General features: G+C 38.6%; 2 protein-coding genes across 2 annotated transcripts; one reads left to right on the forward strand and one right to left on the reverse strand.

Annotated features, from left to right (window-relative positions):
- Positions 1-5,089: 5,089 nt before the first annotated feature.
- On the reverse strand, positions 5,090-8,799 carry LOC137393200 (probable G-protein coupled receptor 139). The gene is made up of 3 exons (XM_068079646.1): positions 8,122-8,799; positions 7,871-7,998; positions 5,090-5,312 (listed from the first exon to the last, which is right to left on the reverse strand). The coding sequence occupies exons 1-3, from the start codon at positions 8,722-8,724 to the stop codon at positions 5,090-5,092; spliced, it is 954 nt and encodes a 317-aa protein (XP_067935747.1). The 5' UTR covers positions 8,725-8,799.
- Positions 8,800-13,197: 4,398 nt separating this feature from the next.
- On the forward strand, positions 13,198-15,266 carry LOC137393201 (uncharacterized). The gene is made up of 3 exons (XM_068079647.1): positions 13,198-13,329; positions 13,413-13,527; positions 14,032-15,266. The coding sequence occupies exons 1-3, from the start codon at positions 13,198-13,200 to the stop codon at positions 15,264-15,266; spliced, it is 1,482 nt and encodes a 493-aa protein (XP_067935748.1).
- The last annotated feature ends 5,327 nt before the right edge of the window (positions 15,267-20,593 follow it).

Below are 20,593 nucleotides of genomic sequence, written 5' to 3' on the forward strand. Positions count from 1 at the left end.
AAGCCAAATCGGATTAGCTGAGTAACATTTTATTTGGTTATTTTTCATCGCAAAACTTTTCAATAAGAGTACAGTAGTTTTACCAACCGGTGGAGAAATCAAGAATTTTGATAGTCTGGCTATCGTCTGCTGCCACGAGGACATATCTCTGGCCATAAGACACAACACCTTCTGGCTTCTTCAAATCCGAGCAAGTCCATACAACATGGCCACTCGTAATCTCTACCATAAAAACACATCCTGAGCTATAATTTGACACAAGGACCTTGTCAGATCCTGTGCCACTCAACAGAACCCAGTAGTCTCCAATTTCAGGGCAGCTTATCTCTTTTATTTTGTTTCCATCCAAGGAATAAACCACCAGGCACTTCTCTTCTCTGTTAGGTACAACAAGTTGCTCTGAAACAACAGCCAGACCAGAAACGTGTGCTTCTGTATCTTGGTAATCCCAAGATGACAGATTCTGACCTTCCATGTCATGAACATTTATACCCCAAATGTGGTCGAACACTGCTGTATATTGCTTATCCCCATCAACTTCAATAGCAACCGGCGGTCGGCGAGATCGACGAAGATCGGTGAGCTTGTAGTCTTGGTCAATACTTGAGATTTGGTGACTATCCATAGCAATGATAATCTGGTCATTCCATTGGGTAATTGACATGGGGGATGAGGGCAACTTTACAGACTGGATGAGCTGGAGAGAGCGTGGAAGAGGCTTGGTAGAAACAAGTTCTAACATATCAGTTATTATGAGACCGTCTGTAGGAGCAACAACCAGCTCAGTCTGTCGGTGTTCATCTGTAGAATACACCAGATTAGACACAGATTACTACGGATGTTTGTGTAGAATTTTACACATTCTCAATTTGCTGCAATGACATAAATTGCCTGCATAGGGACCAATTCAAATCTTTTTAAAATCGCCTAAAGTTTCCTGTTCCATAAAAACTTTCCATTTGTCAAGTCAAGTGTATAATGAAGTCAGTTGTTGGAGTTGTTAGCTCCTTCCTAACAAAAATTCATTTACTCAATATCTGATGAAAAATAAAACCTAATTAATTTAAGCAATTAGTTTTAAAATATCAAAACAATGTTAGTATGCAGACTAAAGTGGTTATTCACCCAATGGGTGTGTGTAAGAATTAGGGCTATCAGCTTACATGTTAAATGAGGTTGTTCAGTAGAACTCAAGCAAACAAGTAGAAAATTATGTAGGTAACCAGTTGAAGCAAACCGGACGAAATGTAAGTCGGATTTTTGCCTTTGTTGTCAGCGCTCGGCAGCGATTGAAAATTTAGCTACGGCTAGCTTCGGAGTGGAATGACTGAGTGGAAGATTTCTTTCTCCAACTAGCTTTAGTGCAGGAAGGCAACTCCTTTGGTATGACTGAAGGTTGAGTGAAAAGGCATTTGTTTACTACGAATAGTTGCTGAATAAAAAGGGGAAAATTAAGTGAAAAACAGCTCCTGGATATGACTAGTTGCCAAACAGGTAAGAAACTTCTTAGTGTAGTGGCAAGCCAGCCAGGCACTGGTACCAAGTGTTCAGACTGAAAGGTCATTAATTAGTGGCATGCACTATAAGCCGAGAGATTGCATAGCAGCCAGCTAGGCTAACAGGACCAAGTCGGCATAGTCAGGGCCTTCCCAGCTGCTCGGTACAAAGAAGTTTACTCGGCTACCGCGGCTATACTCAGCTCGGCTGAACTGGCCACATTATGGCTTATATACTGAAGTGAGTCGGGTCATGTAGTCAAGGCCAACTCCCCAACTGAGTGCAAAAGGAGCGGAGCCAAGCAAGAGAAGAAGCATATATAAGGAGGCTAGATGAACAAAAAAGTCAGAGATCACTGGCAGTCTCCTGTATGCTGTTCTTTGTAATGCGCACGCAATGAAAACATGTATTTATATACACTTATGCAAAATATATATCTATTCTATCGTTTTTCCACTTGGTGTCTTTTGTAGAAAGTAAAGGAAACCGGCAGTTTCCTTTACATTAGTACGACTTGCGGCGAGCAGAGAAACAATTCAGAATTTTAAGCAATTACTGAAAAGTGCAAGTACTATAATTATGTACTTATGCAGTCTTAGTTATGTTGAATTAACCTGAATTTTAGGTATTGTTTCATAGTTTGGGGTGCTGACTAGAAGAGGGGTGTTTGATTTTATAAGGAACGAAAGTAGTTAGAGCTCCAACTCTGCTTGATAGACTAAATAATGATTTTACTCACTGTTAGCGGCCAACCGATTAATAATAGGAACTTCTAGTGATGGCAGAACTTGATTGGCCAGTTCTTGCATTTCAGACTTGACGACTTCATATTCCTCAACCAAAGTGCACTGACACAAATAACATACAAATTGCAATCTGTTATCTAATAGGAGCTTAGCATGGCATTGTGTTAACATCAGTTAAGAGGAAACTTATTACACATGGGTATCTTTTCTGGGAGAGAGGAGAGGGTGGTGAAAAAGAAGATAGCCAAAAAAGGTAAAGAATCAGAAGCAATATGCAAAAAACTGACAAAGGCAAGGTCGACGTAAGGTCATTGTAAACAAACAAGAGACTTTCTTCTTCTCTCTTATTTTTTACCTGATCATCAGCAGCAGGTTTCGCTTCCTCTCGACTTTTAAACTCTTGTAAATTGACTAACTTTTTTTGCAGTTCTTCCTGCATGAAGGCTTCAAACTGAGCTTTGGTCGTAAGTCTTGTATCTTTCAATTCTTCCTCCAACTTCATATAATTGAGTGCAAGGGCTTCCATCTGCGAGTCGTTATATACAATGATGATTAGAACATTTATGTGTAAAGTTGATTCACATACACATGTAAAATTTATGACAGGCACACAATGCTTCATAGTATGCCAATGTATCACCATCTCACACATGTGATATGTCAACTAACCATGATAGTGAGCATATCTGTTAGTTGATTTTACACAAGGAGCTATCAACTGACTCCCACGCAAGCAATTACTCAGTCAAACGCAACTGAAAGGCTTTTTGATAATATAACTCACATTATGCATTCAATTTCTACAAATGGTCCTCTTCATTAGTGCACTTCTTTCAGAACACCTTCAGTACTTTCTTTCTTTTAGACAAACATAAAGAATTTCAGGCATATGTAAGTACATTTGTTTTCATTTTTATGTCTATGTAACATCCTGTTCAAAAGGCCTCACAAATCCTAATTCTGATCAGAATATGCACAATTCCTGAGTGTTCTATTGTCAGTCACGTACGTGTTGTTCTCTCTTGTCGTGGATGATCTTAACCAGCTCTATTGTTTCATTATCATAGTCTGCCATCGTGTTCGCAGTGAACTCCTGCATGCTCTCAAATCTCCGCCTATTTTCCTCAATTTTTTCATTGAAGTCGCTGATCTCCAATTTGACTTCAACAGCAAGCTCGTCGAGAGACATGAGATGATGGGAGGGATCTAGTAATCAATAACCTTGTGTTTGAATATATATATATATTATATATAATATATGTAAAATATATACATCTATACCTACATATACATATGTATATATCATTTGAAAGCAATTAAGTTAAATATGAGAACCCCAAACTCTACGAGTTGAGTATATTAAAACTAGACGACTTTTGTGACTACAATTTTCTGTCACAGCTACAAGGCTCGTCAGGCTGATTTGTATACCCTTATATATATATATATATATATATATATATATATATATATATATATATATATATATATATATCTTAAATGACCGCGCTAAGATCCTATGGGACTTCTACATCCGAACTGACAAGCATGTCCTAGCAAACCAACCAGATATAGTGGTGGTAGACAAGGAGAACAAGAGGGCTACTATAATATATATAGCAGTACCCAATGACTACAATATAGCCAGCAAAAAAAGAAAAGGTAGAGAAATATCTCTATCTTGGAGAAGTTTAGTAAACTGAAGACTGTAGTAAGGTGGTGACTGTAGCAAGCTGATGACTGTAATAAAGTGGTGACTGTAGCAAGCTGATAACTGTAGTAAGGCGGTGACTGTAACAAGCTGAAGACTGTAGTGAGGTCATAACTGTAGTAATGGGGTGACTGAAGCAAGCTGATGACTGTAGTGAGGTCATAACTGTAGTAATGGAGTGACTGTAGCAAACTGATGACTGTAATAAAGTGGTGACTGTAGCAAACTGAAGACTGTAGTAAGGTGGTGACTGTCACAAGCTGATGATTGTAGTAAGGCGGTGACTGTAGCAAACTGAAGACTGTAGTAAGGTGGTGACTGTAGCAAACTGAAGACTGTAGTAAGGCGGTGACTGTAGCAAACTGAAGACTGTAGTAAGGTGGTGACTGTAGCAATCTAATAACTGAAGCAAGGTGATGATTGGATGATATCAAAATGTCACCAGATGTCAAAATGGTAAGCATACAAATTGAAAATATGGGTGTGTTATGCTCACCATTTTGACAAGTTCCTAGTCCGGAGAGACACCGAACACATATGAGTCTCAGGCACTTCTTACATCCAGCATTTATTGGCTGACCTTCATGCTCTTTACAGAATCTTGCTGGTTCCTCACTCGCCATGATGGTCAGATCACAAGCTCTACGGTCACTCGATTATAGAAATCTTGTATGAAGACACAGGGCTGCCATGAAATGAGACTGTTGATTAGTTTGTTATATTTATTGAACTCGGTGGAAGAAATAATGAGGTTGTGATGGTGAGCTTGTAGACATTTACAGACAGGTGAAGTCCGCGAGACAAATGGGTTTGTATGTGAACAACAGTTAGGGGAGGCAAGGGTTATCTAATGCCTTCAGCTCATCCTTCGTATATCCTACAATATGTGGACCAACACAATATCTTGCTAGTTTGTGCAACATCGTCAAGGGTTCAATTAAAATAGTGAGAAGACTTACCTTCCAGTAAAGCAAGCACTTGCTAGCATATGCCACAGAGTGAGCCGCCGTACTGCCTGCGTAATAACTTTGCTAGTCTGGTCTTCAGAATGTAGCTTCAAGTGCAATTTATTACGTAAGACATATTATGCCTGTAGGAGTGTTTCACGTTGCTAGTCAATATAAGCATTGAAATGTTATACCGGCTGTTCAGTGACCTGTCCACGTCTCCACGCAGAGATTAAGGCTATCCCTGTGAACTGAGCTGCTCCTCTCCACGCAGAGACTAAGGCTATCCCTGTAAACTGAGCTGCTCCTCTTCGGAAGAGGCTAAGGCTATCCCTGTGAACTGAGCTGCTCTTCTCCACGCAGAGATTAAGGCTATCCCTGTGAACTATAAGGCTATCCTTGCGAACTGAGCTGCTCAAGGAAGCAAGTATACTGGAGACTGCCAACAATCTTCCCTTTTTCTTATAAGGAGAGACTCTGATAGTTTCTTTTGAGTAAATGGGTTTATGCCAGCTAAAAAGTTCTCAGTTAATAAATTTAGTTTTAAATACCTACCTACATGTCAAATTTTCTAAACTAATTTCACATCTTTTTGAAGGGATTCTATGCAGTTTTCAATTTTTCACCAACATAGACTATATTTTTATTCATATTGTATTCCTGAATGCTATAAACTTGATATTATGGTTCAAAGTTCATATATGTACTAGTAATCACTGTTTGAATATCTTTGAACATCTCCCAGCGAACTGCCTATAACTTTCCGCAGCTATTTTTATTAAAGCTTCAGGCAAGTGAAGGTGGAGCTGATGAATTTAGTCTAACCATCTTTGCCTCTTGTTGATTTATTATTGATTATAAACAACATTTTACATAAATGTGTATATTTATTTGTTGGTTTGAGTTTACACGCAACAAATGCAATCAACTAACCAAATAGAATATTCTAGAATAAAACTGAGCATAGGAGATTCGGATAAGAATCTTTGCAAACAACAGATTTGGAGTATTCTTCTCTTTGTTAAATACATACGGCAAGTTGAGCTCATTCACTGGTGGAACTAGTTAATCATATCATTGTACATACAGATTAATTATTGTTGACGAATTATTGTAAACACACAGCACATGGGCATACGCACACACACAGCGCACACACACAGGGTAGACACTGACACAGCACACACACACAGCGCACACACACTCAGCACGCACACACACAGCCTACACACGCACAGCAAACACACACAGCACACGCGTGCACACCCACATACAGCACACACGCGCACACAGCGTACACGCTTACACACGTGCGCGCACGCACACACACAGTTCTTTTATTTTGGCAGGATTCCAATCATTGCATCCGAGTTCATTAAGTGGTACAGGGTGAGTCATGAACATGCTACAGTTTGAAGTATACTTATTAGGGCTGCCGTCTGGTTAAAAAGAAAGCGATATTGTGACTGGTTTGGGATATAATTTAATGGTGTTGTATTGTGAGACTCTGTTCATCTCTGCAGTGCTAAATCCTTAAACAAACCAGGCGTCAAAAAAGGTGAGTAGTTCATTTCCAGTTCATCTTCAAGCAGCGGTTACACTATTCACTATGTTTTTATGGTGCGCAGTATTGCGAAGGAGTCCCCTCCGAAGTCGAGGGGATTGTACGTTTCCATGCTGCGCAGTGGTTTTCAGCAAATTAGACAAAGAAGAGAAATTGTATAAATCGAATCGCCTTATGGAGAAATTGAATCGATCATGGATACCGAACATCAGAAACGGTCTTTTTATGCTTCTGTCATCATTATACTTTTATTTACAATACACATTCACAAGGTTTTACAAACCTTAACACAATTTTTACAAATTAATATATTTTTAATAAGTATTTTTTTAAGTAATATATTATTTAAACATTAATTTAGGACTTGCCACCTATTTTTCGAAAAGTGTTGGCATCGATAACAAAGTCTAGGAAAGTAATCACCTCATCATCCTTTTGGGTGCAGACCATAATTAAATTTAGGTGAAAGAAGATCGGAAGAATAGAACAAAACAAGATTAGCGGGATAACATTTGTACTAGTTTATGGCTCTCGAGGAATCCGTCTCCACGGCATGAAAGCTATGTGCAGTCACTGCGCAATTGCTGTTTCCTTGCTGCAATTTTGCACTGGCTTCGCACTGATCAGTGCGCAGTGATTTCAGTGCGAAGACGCCGTTTCCATGATTCGGAGAGGGTGCAACTCTGAAGCACTGCGCATCATTGAAGCATAGTGATTGTGCTACATCTTGCATGCTTGTCTTGAATTCAGTGTGCAAGCACAACATAGACATGCAAAGTGAAAGCACAACATAGACATGCAAAGTGCAAGTACAACATAGGCATGCAAAGTGAAAGTACAACATAGGCATGCAAAGTGAAAGCACAACATAGGCATGCAAAGTGAAAGTACAACATAGGCATGCAAAGTGAAAGCACAACATAGGCATGCAAAGTAAAAGTACAATATAAGCATACAGAGTGAAAGTGGCAAAGGAAACATGCAAGATTAAATCTTTGGATAGTAACTACTTCAAGCACTTTTCATATCAAAATATAACAACATCTTCAGCTTTTGGTAGACAAGGTTTAGTATTTACAATTTCATCACAAAACCAGCCGTACTGGCTTCAAGCTGAATATCATTAAATAAACATTTTATCAATCAAGCCAGATTTACAAATATTTTTGCTTTATCGCAATTTTTATAGTCTCAACAAACCAATACACACACTTCTGAAATATCCCTGCCTGGAGTTGTCTGTTTTAGCGACATGTTCTAAACTCTGTTGTTTACTTCTATCGTAGCAATGTTATTGACTGAGACTGTGCTGTGGCTTGACAGTTCAACAGAGCTGTCTATAGTTCTCCTGTCTCGGTCATTTCGGGTGATGAATGAATATTGTATGCAAAAGTGCTCGCGCAACCAATCAGGAACAAGACCAGGAAAGTTTCCAAAAAACGTGCGTCGAAACTGAACATTTGTAAGCAAATATATGAATAAATTAATTCCAAAATTGAGCTGATAAAAGAAGAAGCACAGACATCTAATACTCTTCAATAATAAAGCTTGTTTAGCATATCTAATATACGCTTGCTGCTTTTCCGCGACAGCAGATGGCCGGAGACTATCTGATCTAATCAAAAGCTCTGCCATCTGAACAACCCCTAGTGGCACCAGCAGAACCAGGAATGTTATCGAGGTAGCTATTAACATCCGAGTTATGCGCATCTGTTGCTTTTCGCCAGTTCTTCTGCTCTTCAGGGCATTCAGTGATATTTTCCTTCTAACTCTTGCTGATTTGTGGATTCGGTAGATAATCAAGGAGTTAAGTACCCCCATAGTAATTGCTGGGAACCAGGTTTTGATAGTCACATACACGTATATAATCTCTCGGAACTTCCTCCGGTTTGTGTGGCAAGCTTTGTAGCCAAACGCCGAGTCGCCCTCAAATCCAGATATGAAAACTTTGTGCATAGAGATGAAAAGGATTGCAATGCTGACTGATACGATAGTCGCTCTGGTTCTTTTTACCGAGCACAGTCGGTGGACCTTCAGAGGAAACTCGACAGCGATCAACCTTTCTACTGTAAAACACACAATCATCCAGACGCTCAACAGGTTGAGCAGCTCAACTAACACCGAATGGCAGAGACACAACCATTCTTTCTCTTGAAACTCCCTGTCGATCGTATCTGGATTCTGAGCTCGTAAAACACCAACCGTGAAGTTGAAAATAAGGACGGATGAGTCATAAATGGCGAGAGCAAGCAAGTACATGTAGCTGGTGTTCTGTCTCACAGTCTTTCTTGACAGTGTGATGATGATGAGGAGGTTAGAAAGCAGACCAGAACAGACTATAGTTATGGTGCCATAATGAAGTAGAAAGCGATCAAGTTTAAGGAGTGGTGACAACTGAGCTTCGTACTCTTGCAGCTGACACGGCCAGGCTAAGGCTAACTCAGCCGTGATGTTGTGGTTCTCCATGGAAACTTCTGAATAGTCGGAGACACATGTCTTTGGTGACCTGCAACAAGTATATTGGGCAGACAATTACTTAGTGACCAAAATGGTTCAACCAACACTTCCTGCACTAGCGTTCTCATGCACTTCTGCTAGTCTGTGAGTCTTTCTAGGAAATCGTGAGTGGACTTCACCCACAAGTGGACCTCCAATTGTATACTCCTCAGATTGTAATTATATATAATTGTAATTATATATTCCTCAGAATATAAATTAATTATTTAATTACTAGTGCAAATATTTTGCTAGCCGTCTGTGATGGCCTTCAAGATACACCATTATTAAATGCATCATACAGAAAGTTAGCCATACTAACTTTGCTGAGTTTATTTGAGTTATTCTGTTACAATCTAATTGAGTGGCAGGTATGACTTATTAACTATAGTAATATAACCAACACTCTAGATGTTGAGTGGCAGATATGACTTAATAACTACAGTTATATAACCAGCACTCTAGATGTTGAGTGGCAGATATGACTTATTAATTACAGTTATATAACCAACACTCTAGATGTTGAGTGGCAGATATGACCTATTAACTACAGTTATATAACCAACACTCTAGATGTTGAGTGGCAGATATGACCTATTAACTACAGTTATATAACTAACACTCTAGATGTTGAGTGGCAGGTATGACTTATTAACTATAGTTATATAACCAACACTTTAGATGTTGAGTGGCAGATATGACTTATTAACTACAGTTATATAACCAACACTCTAGATGTTGAGTGGCAGATATGACTTATTAATTATAGTTATATAACCAACACTCTAGATGTTGAGTGGCAGGTATGACTTATTAACTATAGTTATATAACCAACACTCTAGATGTTGAGTGGCAGATATGACTTATTAACTACAGTTATATAACCAACACTCTAGACAGACATGTAAAATAAACGCTGAATATAACTTAAATAAATTTAGCTTACTAAGCACATACTTGTAGGATGTTTTAGTATACATTTTAGTAAGTTTCAAACTTTGAACTAAAATTTTATCACTTATCTGTTTGCAAATTCGTTTTTACCATAACAGATGGGCCACAGATAATGCCGAGATTGCGGCAAAATGGCATACCGAAATTTTTGTTGTTTTGTCGTAATCAGTACAACAATCGCAAAATTTTGATTACAAGATCAATTATTGTTGATATCGTATGGGGAAGACAAATTCGCCCTAGTATGGCAAGAACGGAAAAGCATTGTGTTTCATAAAGTTGGGCGAAAAATATTTTATAACAAGGGCATCGTAAACCCGTGGACGCAATGTATTAATTAATACATCATTTAGCATGAGCAATCGAGAAGAGGGTATCCGGAATATGATAGGAGCAATAGAACTCTAAGAACTTTGTAGCTCAGTGGGTAACTGTGTAGTTTGAAACTTATGGTTGCAATATCTGTGAGTTCAAATCCAGCAAAAAGTGAGCTTTACATTCCAAGATTTTAATCGCGATGATTGGACAGACAAATATCCAAACAGACAGACAACTGACAGCGACAAACTTTAAAATTTATATATATAACACATCTCAATACTGGAGAAAAAAAACAAATATTGAACTGTCTTTGTCTGGTACTTTGTCTGACCAAACGGAGAAAGAATGTAGATGCTATTCCTACTCGGGATAATGCAATTTTCCGCATGAAAGTCCTTAGCCTTTACCTAAAAGCCTTTACTGGAAATAAAAGTGTAACGGCACATTTGAAATTGGAATGGCACATTTAGAAATTACAAATTAAAAACAGGTAATGGTAGCAAAAAAATTAGTTTTTAAACAATTTAAAAAACAACCAATGCAAAAGGTATTATTAGTTAATAATCAAAAGTGCACATTTAGCGTGTGCATATGGTATACAGTGTGTGATAAGAGCGATAGAATCACAAGAACAGCTTTGATTAGTGCCAAGTGCACGATTCGAAAGTTGCTGTTTCAACCTTTGTGAGTTCAAAGCCAGCATAATGTGAGCTTTTAATTCTAAGATTTTAATAGCTATAGCCAGACATACCGAAGGACAGACAGACAAACTTTAAAATTTATATATATGGATTATTATATGATATGTAAGCGCTTTATATTATTTTAGCATTATATTATTTTAGCTTTATATTATTTTAGCTTCATATTATTCTAGATTTATATTATTTTAGCTTTATATTGTTTTAGCTTTATATTATTTTAGCTTTATATTATTTTAGCTTTATATTATTTTAGTATTATATTATTTTAGCATTATATTATTTTAGCTCTATATTGTTCTAGCTTTATATTATTTTAGCTTTATATTATTTTAGCTTTATATTATTCTAGCTTTATACTATTTTAGCATTATATTATTTTAGCTTTATATTATTTTAGTATTATATTAGCATTATATTATTTTCGCTTTATATTATTTTAGTATTATATTAACATTATATTATTTTAGCATAATGCATATTACACTGAACTTAAATATGTTATGCTATATTATATTAAATTGTAATAAATTATAATATTGTAAAGAATATTATATTATAGTATATTAGAGTATACTGTACGGTATTACAACATTTTCTTTTATGTATTATTATTACAATCAATATATTACATTTTATAATATTATCATAATATAAAATTTATTCTACTCTTTACAGACATAACATTATAATACTTATATTAATAACACTGGCTGATGTTATAACTGAAAGTAATCTGAATAGATCAATAAATAGTGAAGACTAAAATAGTTGAGCAGAGTTTATATGATTTAATAGTTATATTATGTCGCACTATAGTAGAGAGTGACACTTATATAAGGTTTAATTATAATATGAAGAATATGGCCGTGGTATAAAGGCAAAAAAGCTGTGATATGACTGCAAAGTGGCTGCAAAATGGCTGCGATATTGTGATAACTTGACTGTGATATGATTGTGATATACATGCAGATACTGTATGGTTGTAAAATGGCTATGATCTGGAAGCGATATGGCTGCCATATGCCATGCGCCATATTAATACATAGTGAGAATGTTTATCGTTTAAGTTTATTGGAATTCACCTTACCCTGACATGTTTTCTGTTGTCCAAGAAATATTGTCATTCCCATAATCTTGCCAAGTAGAGGCCATGGCTGTTATAATTTGACCCAAGCTGATGAAGAGTATAACCAGCGATACAGAAAGTAAAGACAAGTATCGGTTTATATACCCCAGCTCATTAGTTAGCCATTTTGTGTTCTATATTCCACGATTGGCTAGATACGTCATTAGCAGTCCCAAGTGATGCCGACAGCGTGTAACCACCGTTCAGAAGGCATTGAAATAGCCTGTATACGTCAGAGTGAAATGTTTATAACTGCCAGCTTAACCGCATAGCCTCTGTTCTACCATTTCAGTAGACAGAGCCCTCCAAGAATACTTTTACCATCCTTAAATGTGAGACTCTCCTACCACATAGCTTCATATCCTTAACACGCTACTCTATCATACTTCACCAGCATTAAATGTGAGACTCTCCCACCACATAGCCTCATATCCTTAACACGCTACTCTATCATACTTCACCAGCATTAAACGCTACGTCGGCCTCGCAGCCAAAATCTCATTCAAAAATCATGCTTACACAAGCTCTGTAAACATGTAGCAGCGGTAGATGTTAACTACTATATGATGAGTGAGTTCTATAAATAGATGAATTTATATTTCACTAAAGTGAGATGTACTACGACAAGGGTAACAACAATTAGTTGACCAATTAGTCGATCCATAACAAGTTACAAATAAGTAGAAGAGATTATTTGTAAATATATATACATCCTAGCAGCTATAACAACAAATATATGTATGTCTTTCGCATAGTTAGCGAAGGAAGACAACGAATAGTTGATGTTTTATATATGTGTTGTAGAACATTCAAGGTTATGGAACGGCTGTTGCAAGAGTACTGAGGTTAGTGTCTGTATATTTCTGTGGGTCGTACTGTCGTACACCCTCGATACAGTGATCGCACAAGTTTAGTGGTAATAAATCTCTAGCTCTAATTTATCTGTCACAATGGAGAGTTCGAATAAATGAACACGCTTGCAATATTTAATAATATTCGATTAATATAGTATAGGTACAACAGGAATAATGATATATATTACGATATAATATAATGCAAATCTGAAGCTATGAGTAGAAAATGTAGGTAATGTCAACAAGCACGAATAGATCAATGACATGCTCCGGAAAATGTCTATGCAGTATGATTCACTTCTGTCTGCCTCACACTGGTTTCATCCTGCAGATGGTTGCAGACTGTTTCTACTCTGGGATCACTGTCTTCGTTTGCCCAAACGGCCCAGAGGGTTTGTCTCACAAATGGTTTGCACACTATAACAGTCCTACAGCATGTATAACAGTTTTACTGCGAGCTATTACTTTTAATCTTGCTAATCCTTATTTAGATTTTCTCCCCCATGAAGACCTTGACAACCTGCACTACCGAGTATTTAGGCTCTATTGATCTAAGAATACCACTTCTTTGGGTGAGCAACGAAAATCCAGCTGAGTTCAAAGCCAGTAAGGAATTCTGCTATAGCCATAGTATGTAATTTGGTAAACTTCAAACCCTCCCCATAAATGTTAGGCCTTGTATAGTATTCAAGCCAAAATGAATTCCGCTAGATGGTAGATGAAACTAGCCGATGGCAATTAGGTTCCTCTGGATGACAGTTAAGTGCAACTGGCTACACCACAATGGTAAGGTACATTTGATTACGCAAAGACACCTAAGTTGTATCTGGCTTCATTGCCGCACTGAAATACACTTGGTTAGCTCACTGCATCAAAGTATAGTTTCTTATGGTTGACTATATAATTGATTGTGGTTTATTACAGTACACATAGACATGCTAATGTAGCTGTATTGCTCTAAAGAATGATCTGTAGTACTATAATAGTTGCTTTAACCTCACAACGCACCACCCTTGCAGCATCACCCTCACCCATAGTTATAGTTTGGTGGCACCACCACCAACTAGCTATAGTGTCTGGTGAGAGTGTAGCTCCTCCACATTCATCCAGCATCACCTTCACCGGACACTAAAGTCCCTCCACCCTCACCAGGCACTATAGCTCCTCCACCCTCACCAGGCACTATAGCTCCTTCACCCTCACCAGGCACTATAGCTCCTCCACCCTCACCAGGCACTATAGCTCATCCACCTTCGCTGGACACTATAGCTCCTCCACCCTCACCAGGAACTATAGCTCCTCCACCCTCACCAGGCACTATAGCTCCTCCACCCTCACCAGGCACTATAGCTCCTCCACCCTCACCGGGCACTATAGCTCCTTCACCCTCACCAGGCACTATAGCTCCTCCACCCTCACCAGGCACTATAGCTCATCCACCTTCGCTGGACACTATAGCTCCTCCACCCTCACCAGGCACTATAGCTCCTCCATCCTCACCAGGCACTATAGCTCCTCCACCCTCACCAGGCACTATAGCTCCTCCACCATCACCAGGCACTATAGCTCCTCCACCCTCACCAGGCACTATAGCTCCTCCACCCTCACCAGGCACTATAGCCCCTTTACCCTCACCGGGCACTATAGCTCCTCCCCTCACCAGGCACTATAGCTCCTCCACCCTCACCAGGCACTATAGCTCCTCCACCCTCACCAGGCACTATAGCTCCTTCACCCTCACCAGGCACTATAGCTCCTTCACCCTCACCAGGCACTATAGCTCCTCCACCCTCACCAGACACTATAGCTCCTCCACCCTCACCAGGCACTATAGCTCCTCCACCCTCACCGGGCACTATAGCTCCTTCACCCTCACCAGGCACTATAGCTCCTCCACCCTCACCAGGCACTATAGCTCCTCCACCCTCACCAGGCACTGTAGCTCCTCCACCCTCACCAGGCACTATAGCCCCTCCACCCTACTAGGCACTATAGCCCCTCCACCCTCACCAGGCACTATAGCTCCTCCACCCTCACCAGGCACTATAGCTCCTCCACCCTCACCAGGCACTATAGCTCCTCCACCCTCACCAGGCACTATAGCTCATCCACCATCACCAGGCACTATAGCTCCTCCACCCTCACCAGGCACTATAGCCCCTCCACCCTCACCAGGCACTATAGCCCCTCCACCCTCACCAGGCACTATAGCCCCTCCACCCTCACCAGGCACTATAGCCCCTCCACCCTCACCAGGCACTATAGCCCCTCCACCTTCACCAGGCACTATAGCCCCTCCACCCTCACCAGGCACTATAGCCCATCAGGGACTAGTCTATTTATGAGTCTTTTTAAATGTACACAATTTTGCATATTATTACTTGAGTGTTTACTGTTAATAGTGTCAGTCTGTTTTACCTTGGTTATGTCTACTCTCCAGCTAATTCTAGCGTGTTAATAATAATTTTACTTTTCTGACAACAAAGCTATTATTTCATATCTAATATTTGTGCTTCTATGAAAAGCCCGATTTTAAACTCTATGCGCTCATTCAAGTTTTGTCAACAACTCAAACCTGACACTGCGTCAAGATAAGATATTTATAAACTAAATCACCTGGGAGTTTTTGTGATGAAACAAGCTTGCAATAGATCTTGCGTCTCTGGATAGTTAGAAAGATACATTATGTAACAAATATTTCAAATGTACGTTCTATCGGTATACCCTAGGACACTTAAGTATTCGCGGCATCTAACTTTCGCGTTTTCGCGGAGTCATCATCACGCGAAAAATTCATGCGCGAAACTAAACTATCATAACAAACTAGCGAAAATTCGAAATTAAATAGCTATGTTCTACGCAGGCCTGTATTCACTGGTTGCAAGTTGGGTGGCTAATGTTAGACGACTAGTTATGAACATCTGGGGTGTGGAGAAGGAGGGGGGGTGCTGTAAGCTCCCAACAGGTTTCTCTTATGTAGGGCCTCAGCCGGGCCTCTCACGTGAAGTTTTAAAAAATTTTATTGGCAAGTATCAACATTTTTCTATTTTTTTGAGATTTGCTTTGTTTTAGCTGATGTGACTGACAAAACGTTTTAAAATTAAAACAGGCAAAACTTGTATGCAGTTAAAAAGCTCAGAAAGAAGACATCTTTTTCTTTAAAGCGTTTTAACAAAGATCATTTTTGCCGATTTTATTTCAAGTTCATTAAGTAGGATATGGGCAAGCAGATGTTTGCTACAACTTGATATTTTGCAAACCTTTATAGAAGTCGTTTACAAGAATATTTTGCCGCTGATGAAGATAATAATGACGCCTAAGAACTACTAAAAGTTGATGTTTGTATCGATGGCTTCGAATAAAGTGATATTCTACAGCGATAAAAACCTTTCTATAGCCGTTGGACTATGAAATTCCTAAAAAGTTGGGGCGTCTTAGCCGGCCAACTGTCCAAGGGAATACGGCCCTGTAGTTCATTGATATCCACAACAAAATCGTTATATTAGAAATGCAGATAATTTTGTGTGTGATTGAGCTCATTGGGAAATTTCTAGTAAATTCGTTAATACACCGAATGAGCAGCATGGCGAAGCAAATTAAGATAACAAGTTTTTTTGGAAAAGCCAAGACAAACGAAGAAGATGATGATATCAGTTTAGTCACCGAATTTGTAACTGATGAGGATGAAAGTCTGGTAGGTGAAGTCATACAATTAAATAATACTTATTGTAGTGATGAATTTTACTGCCAACCAAAAACGATAACAACCCTCACCAGGTCCAACCATGTTATACAGTTCTGGCTGTGATGTTGGTTGTTATCTATTTTCTTTTTTATGAGACATGTACTGTATTTGATTTTTTTTAAATTTGAAATATTGTGAACTCAAAACGTGCCATGGCCATCGCTTGCTATAAATACTTGAGATCTAATATTGGTACCATATCGGTCACGACGGAAAGGACCGAGACGTCATTGATAGTCCAAGAAACAAATGGCAGCAAGCGATCACGTTGAATTATCGATTTCTGCCATACATTTATACCTGCGGGTTACAAATACAAACTAGTCGCAAATATAACAACTTTTTTTTACCTGAGGAATCTAATTTGTTTGTTCCACTGTATTTATTTTCACATCACTATATTTTCGCACTCATCAGAGCTGCGAAATTAAGTTGCAGCGAAATTTTACTCTGTGTGCTACTCACGAAACTAAATACTAGCGAAATATTAGTGTCCTAGGGTAGGCCATCTCAAAGGCTGTCTATATGCATTCATTATTTCTCACTACATGTAATGTGACCAATAGACAGTAGAGCTACTATGTGCCACTTTTGCTTACTTGTAGTGGTAAGTTTTGGTAAGCATTACGTTTATGTCAGTTGTTTCAAACAACAAGAGAGACTTCTTCTCAAAGATATTCAAAATACACAACTATTTTCTTTACATCTGCAAATCCGACAGCAAATAGTGTTTGTCCAGAACATCACTGGCTCTTGAAGGGTAGCTGAACTTCTATTTGTGTGTATAGATCCCTGTTTTCACAAAAATTAGAGAATCTTCTCGAATCTTAGTTTTATATTTGTGTTGAGTTTTTACAAGGCCTGTCATCTCTATTACTGGGTTACTCAGAGAACTATTAGACACATGACCTTGTGCTGAACAAACTTGACTGGTGGTGATAATTCAACCACTAGCCAGACCTTGCTCTGTTAGAACTTTTGTCTTATAAATGAGCCATAATTACAGCCAAGTCTGAGGAATGACTGGCAGGTAAGAACATGTAAGATTGTGATAACAAACTAGGCTTTACATGTTTCAGTTCTGCTCTGCTAGCCATTTTACCAGAATGTCTACTTTTATTTTTGACAGAAAGGAAAACTTTTGCTAGTATACTTATGTATACATAGACTGTACAGTGAGACTTCTGCTAATTGCTAGTGTACTTATGTATACATAGACTGTACAGTGAGACTTCTGCTAATTGCTAGTATACTTATGTATACATAGACTGTACAGTGAGACTTCTGCTAATTGCTAGTGTACTTATGTATACATAGACTGTACAGTGAGACTTCTGCTAATTGCTAGTGTACTTATGTATACATAGACTGTACAGTGGGACTTCTGCTAATTGCTAGTGTACTTATGTATACATAGACTACACAGTGAGACTTCTGCTAATTGATTGTGTACTTATGTATACATAGACTGTACAGTGAGACTTCTGCTAATTGCTAGTGTACTTATGTATACATAGACTGTACAGCGAGACTTCTGCTAATTTCTAGTGTACTTATGTATACATAGACTGTACAGTGAGACTTCTGCTAATTGCTAGTGTACTTATGTATACATAGACTACACAGTGAGACTTCTGCTAATTGATTGTGTACTTATGTATACATAGACTGTGCAGTGAGACTTCTGCTAATTGCTAGTGTACTTATGTATACATAGACTGTACAGTGAGACTTCTGCTAATTGCTAGTGTACTTATGTATACATAGACTGTACAGTGAGACTTCTGCTAATTGCTAGTGTACTTATGTATACATAGACTATACAGTGAGACTTCTGCTAATTGCTAGTGTACTTATGTATACATAGACTATACAGCGAGACTTCTGCTAATTTCTAGTGTACTTATGTATACATAGACTATACAGTGAGACTTCTGCTAATTGCTAGTGAACTTATGTATACATAGACTATACAGCGAGACTTCTGCTAATTTCTAGTGTACTTATGTATACATAGACTATACAGTGAGACTTCTGCTAATTGCTAGTGAACTTATGTATACATAGACTACACAGTGAGACTTCTGCTAACTGCTTGTGTACTTATGTATACATAGACTGTACAGTGAGACTTCTGCTAATTGCTAGTGTACTTATGTATACATAGACTATACAGCGAGACTTCTGCTAATTTCTAGTGTACTTATGTATACATAGACTATACAGTGAGACTTCTGCTAATTGCTAGTGAACTTATGTATACATAGACTACACAGTGAGACTTCTGCTAACTGCTTGTGTACTTATGTATACATAGACTATACAGTGAGACTTCTGCTAATTGCTAGTGTACTTATGTATACATAGACTACACAGTGAGACTTCTGCTAACTGCTTGTGTACTTATGTATACATAGACTACACAGTGAGACTTCTGCTAACTGCTTGTGTACTTATGTATACATAGACTATACAGTGAGACTTCTGCTAATTGCTAGTGAACTTATGTATACATAGACTACACAGTGAGACTTCTGCTAATTGCTAGTGTACACTCATAGCTGTGATTTCATTACTTTCAATTTCGGTAGTCTTTATTCACGGGTGTTACCTTCAGGAAACACGAACATGCCACCTGTTTGGGCTTTGGTGAGCCAAGATTATTGCATTTTACGGTCCACAGCAAAAACTGACTAAGCTCCGAGCTAGTAAGGATTTTTGCTATAGCTACACGTCATGATTTTGCAAACATTGAATTCCCCTTGCGGATGGTCAAGTTAATTCCCCTAAGTGCAGTAAATGGTAGTTGAAACTAGCCAATGGGGATCTAATATTCCTGAAACTGACTTAGAATACCACATCAGTCAAGAAGAAGACGAAAAAGAAGCCTTTCTGTTTTACATCGGATGACTCTCGTCAGTACCATTCACTTTATCAATGATTTGTCCGGTTGCGTTATTAAACAATCCCTCTTACTTTAGCATATACATTGTATGAACAATCTCTTTTACTTTAGCATATACATTGTATGAACAATCTCTTTTACTTTAGCATATACATTGTATGAACAATCTCTTTTACTTTAGCATATACATTGTTGAAATCACAAACTTGAAGAGTTAGATGGGGAAAATGAGTAATACAGGAAACATTCTGACCCCTAGTGATCTTTGGCTGTCTAATTCTGACCCCCTAGTCGTCTATGGCTGTCTAATTCTGACCCCTAGTGATCTATGGCTGTCTAATTCTGACCCCTGGTGATCTATGGCTGCCTAATTCTGACCCCTAGTGGCCTATGGCTGTCTAATTCTGACCCCTAGTGGTCTATAGCTGTCTAATTCTGAGCCCTAGTGATCTATAGCTGTCTAATTCTGACCCCTAGTGGTCTATGGCTGTCTAATTCTGACCCCTAGTGGTCTATGGCTGTCTAATTCTGACCCCTAGTGATCTATAGCTGTCTAATTCTGACCCTTAGTGGTCTATGGCTGTCTAATTCTGACCCCTAGTGGTCTATGGCTGTCTAATTCTGACCCCTAGTGATCTATAGCTGTCTAATTCTGACCCCTAGTGATCTATAGCTGTCTAATTCTGACCCCTAGTGATCTATAGCTGTCTAATTCTGGCCCCCTAGTCGTCTATGGCTGTCTGATTCTGACTCATAGTGGTCTATGGCTGTCTAATTCTGACCCATAGTGGTCTATGGCTGTCTAATTCTGACCCATAGTGATCTATGGCTGTGTAAGGAATTTTAAGGGTCCAACTTTCCTAAGCATCACACAGAGTTCATGCTGGTGAGTCATCTACATTACACGATTTGTTTAAAAGATTAGTTTCTGAGCCGGATGACTGTAGTAAGGGGATGACTGTAGTAATGTGGTGACTGTAGCAAGCTGATGACTATAGTAAGGTGGTGACTGTAGCAAGCTG

The sequence above is a fragment of the Watersipora subatra genome, chromosome 4 (assembly GCF_963576615.1).
Source record: "Watersipora subatra chromosome 4, tzWatSuba1.1, whole genome shotgun sequence".
NCBI lineage: Eukaryota > Metazoa > Bryozoa > Gymnolaemata > Cheilostomatida > Watersiporidae > Watersipora > Watersipora subatra.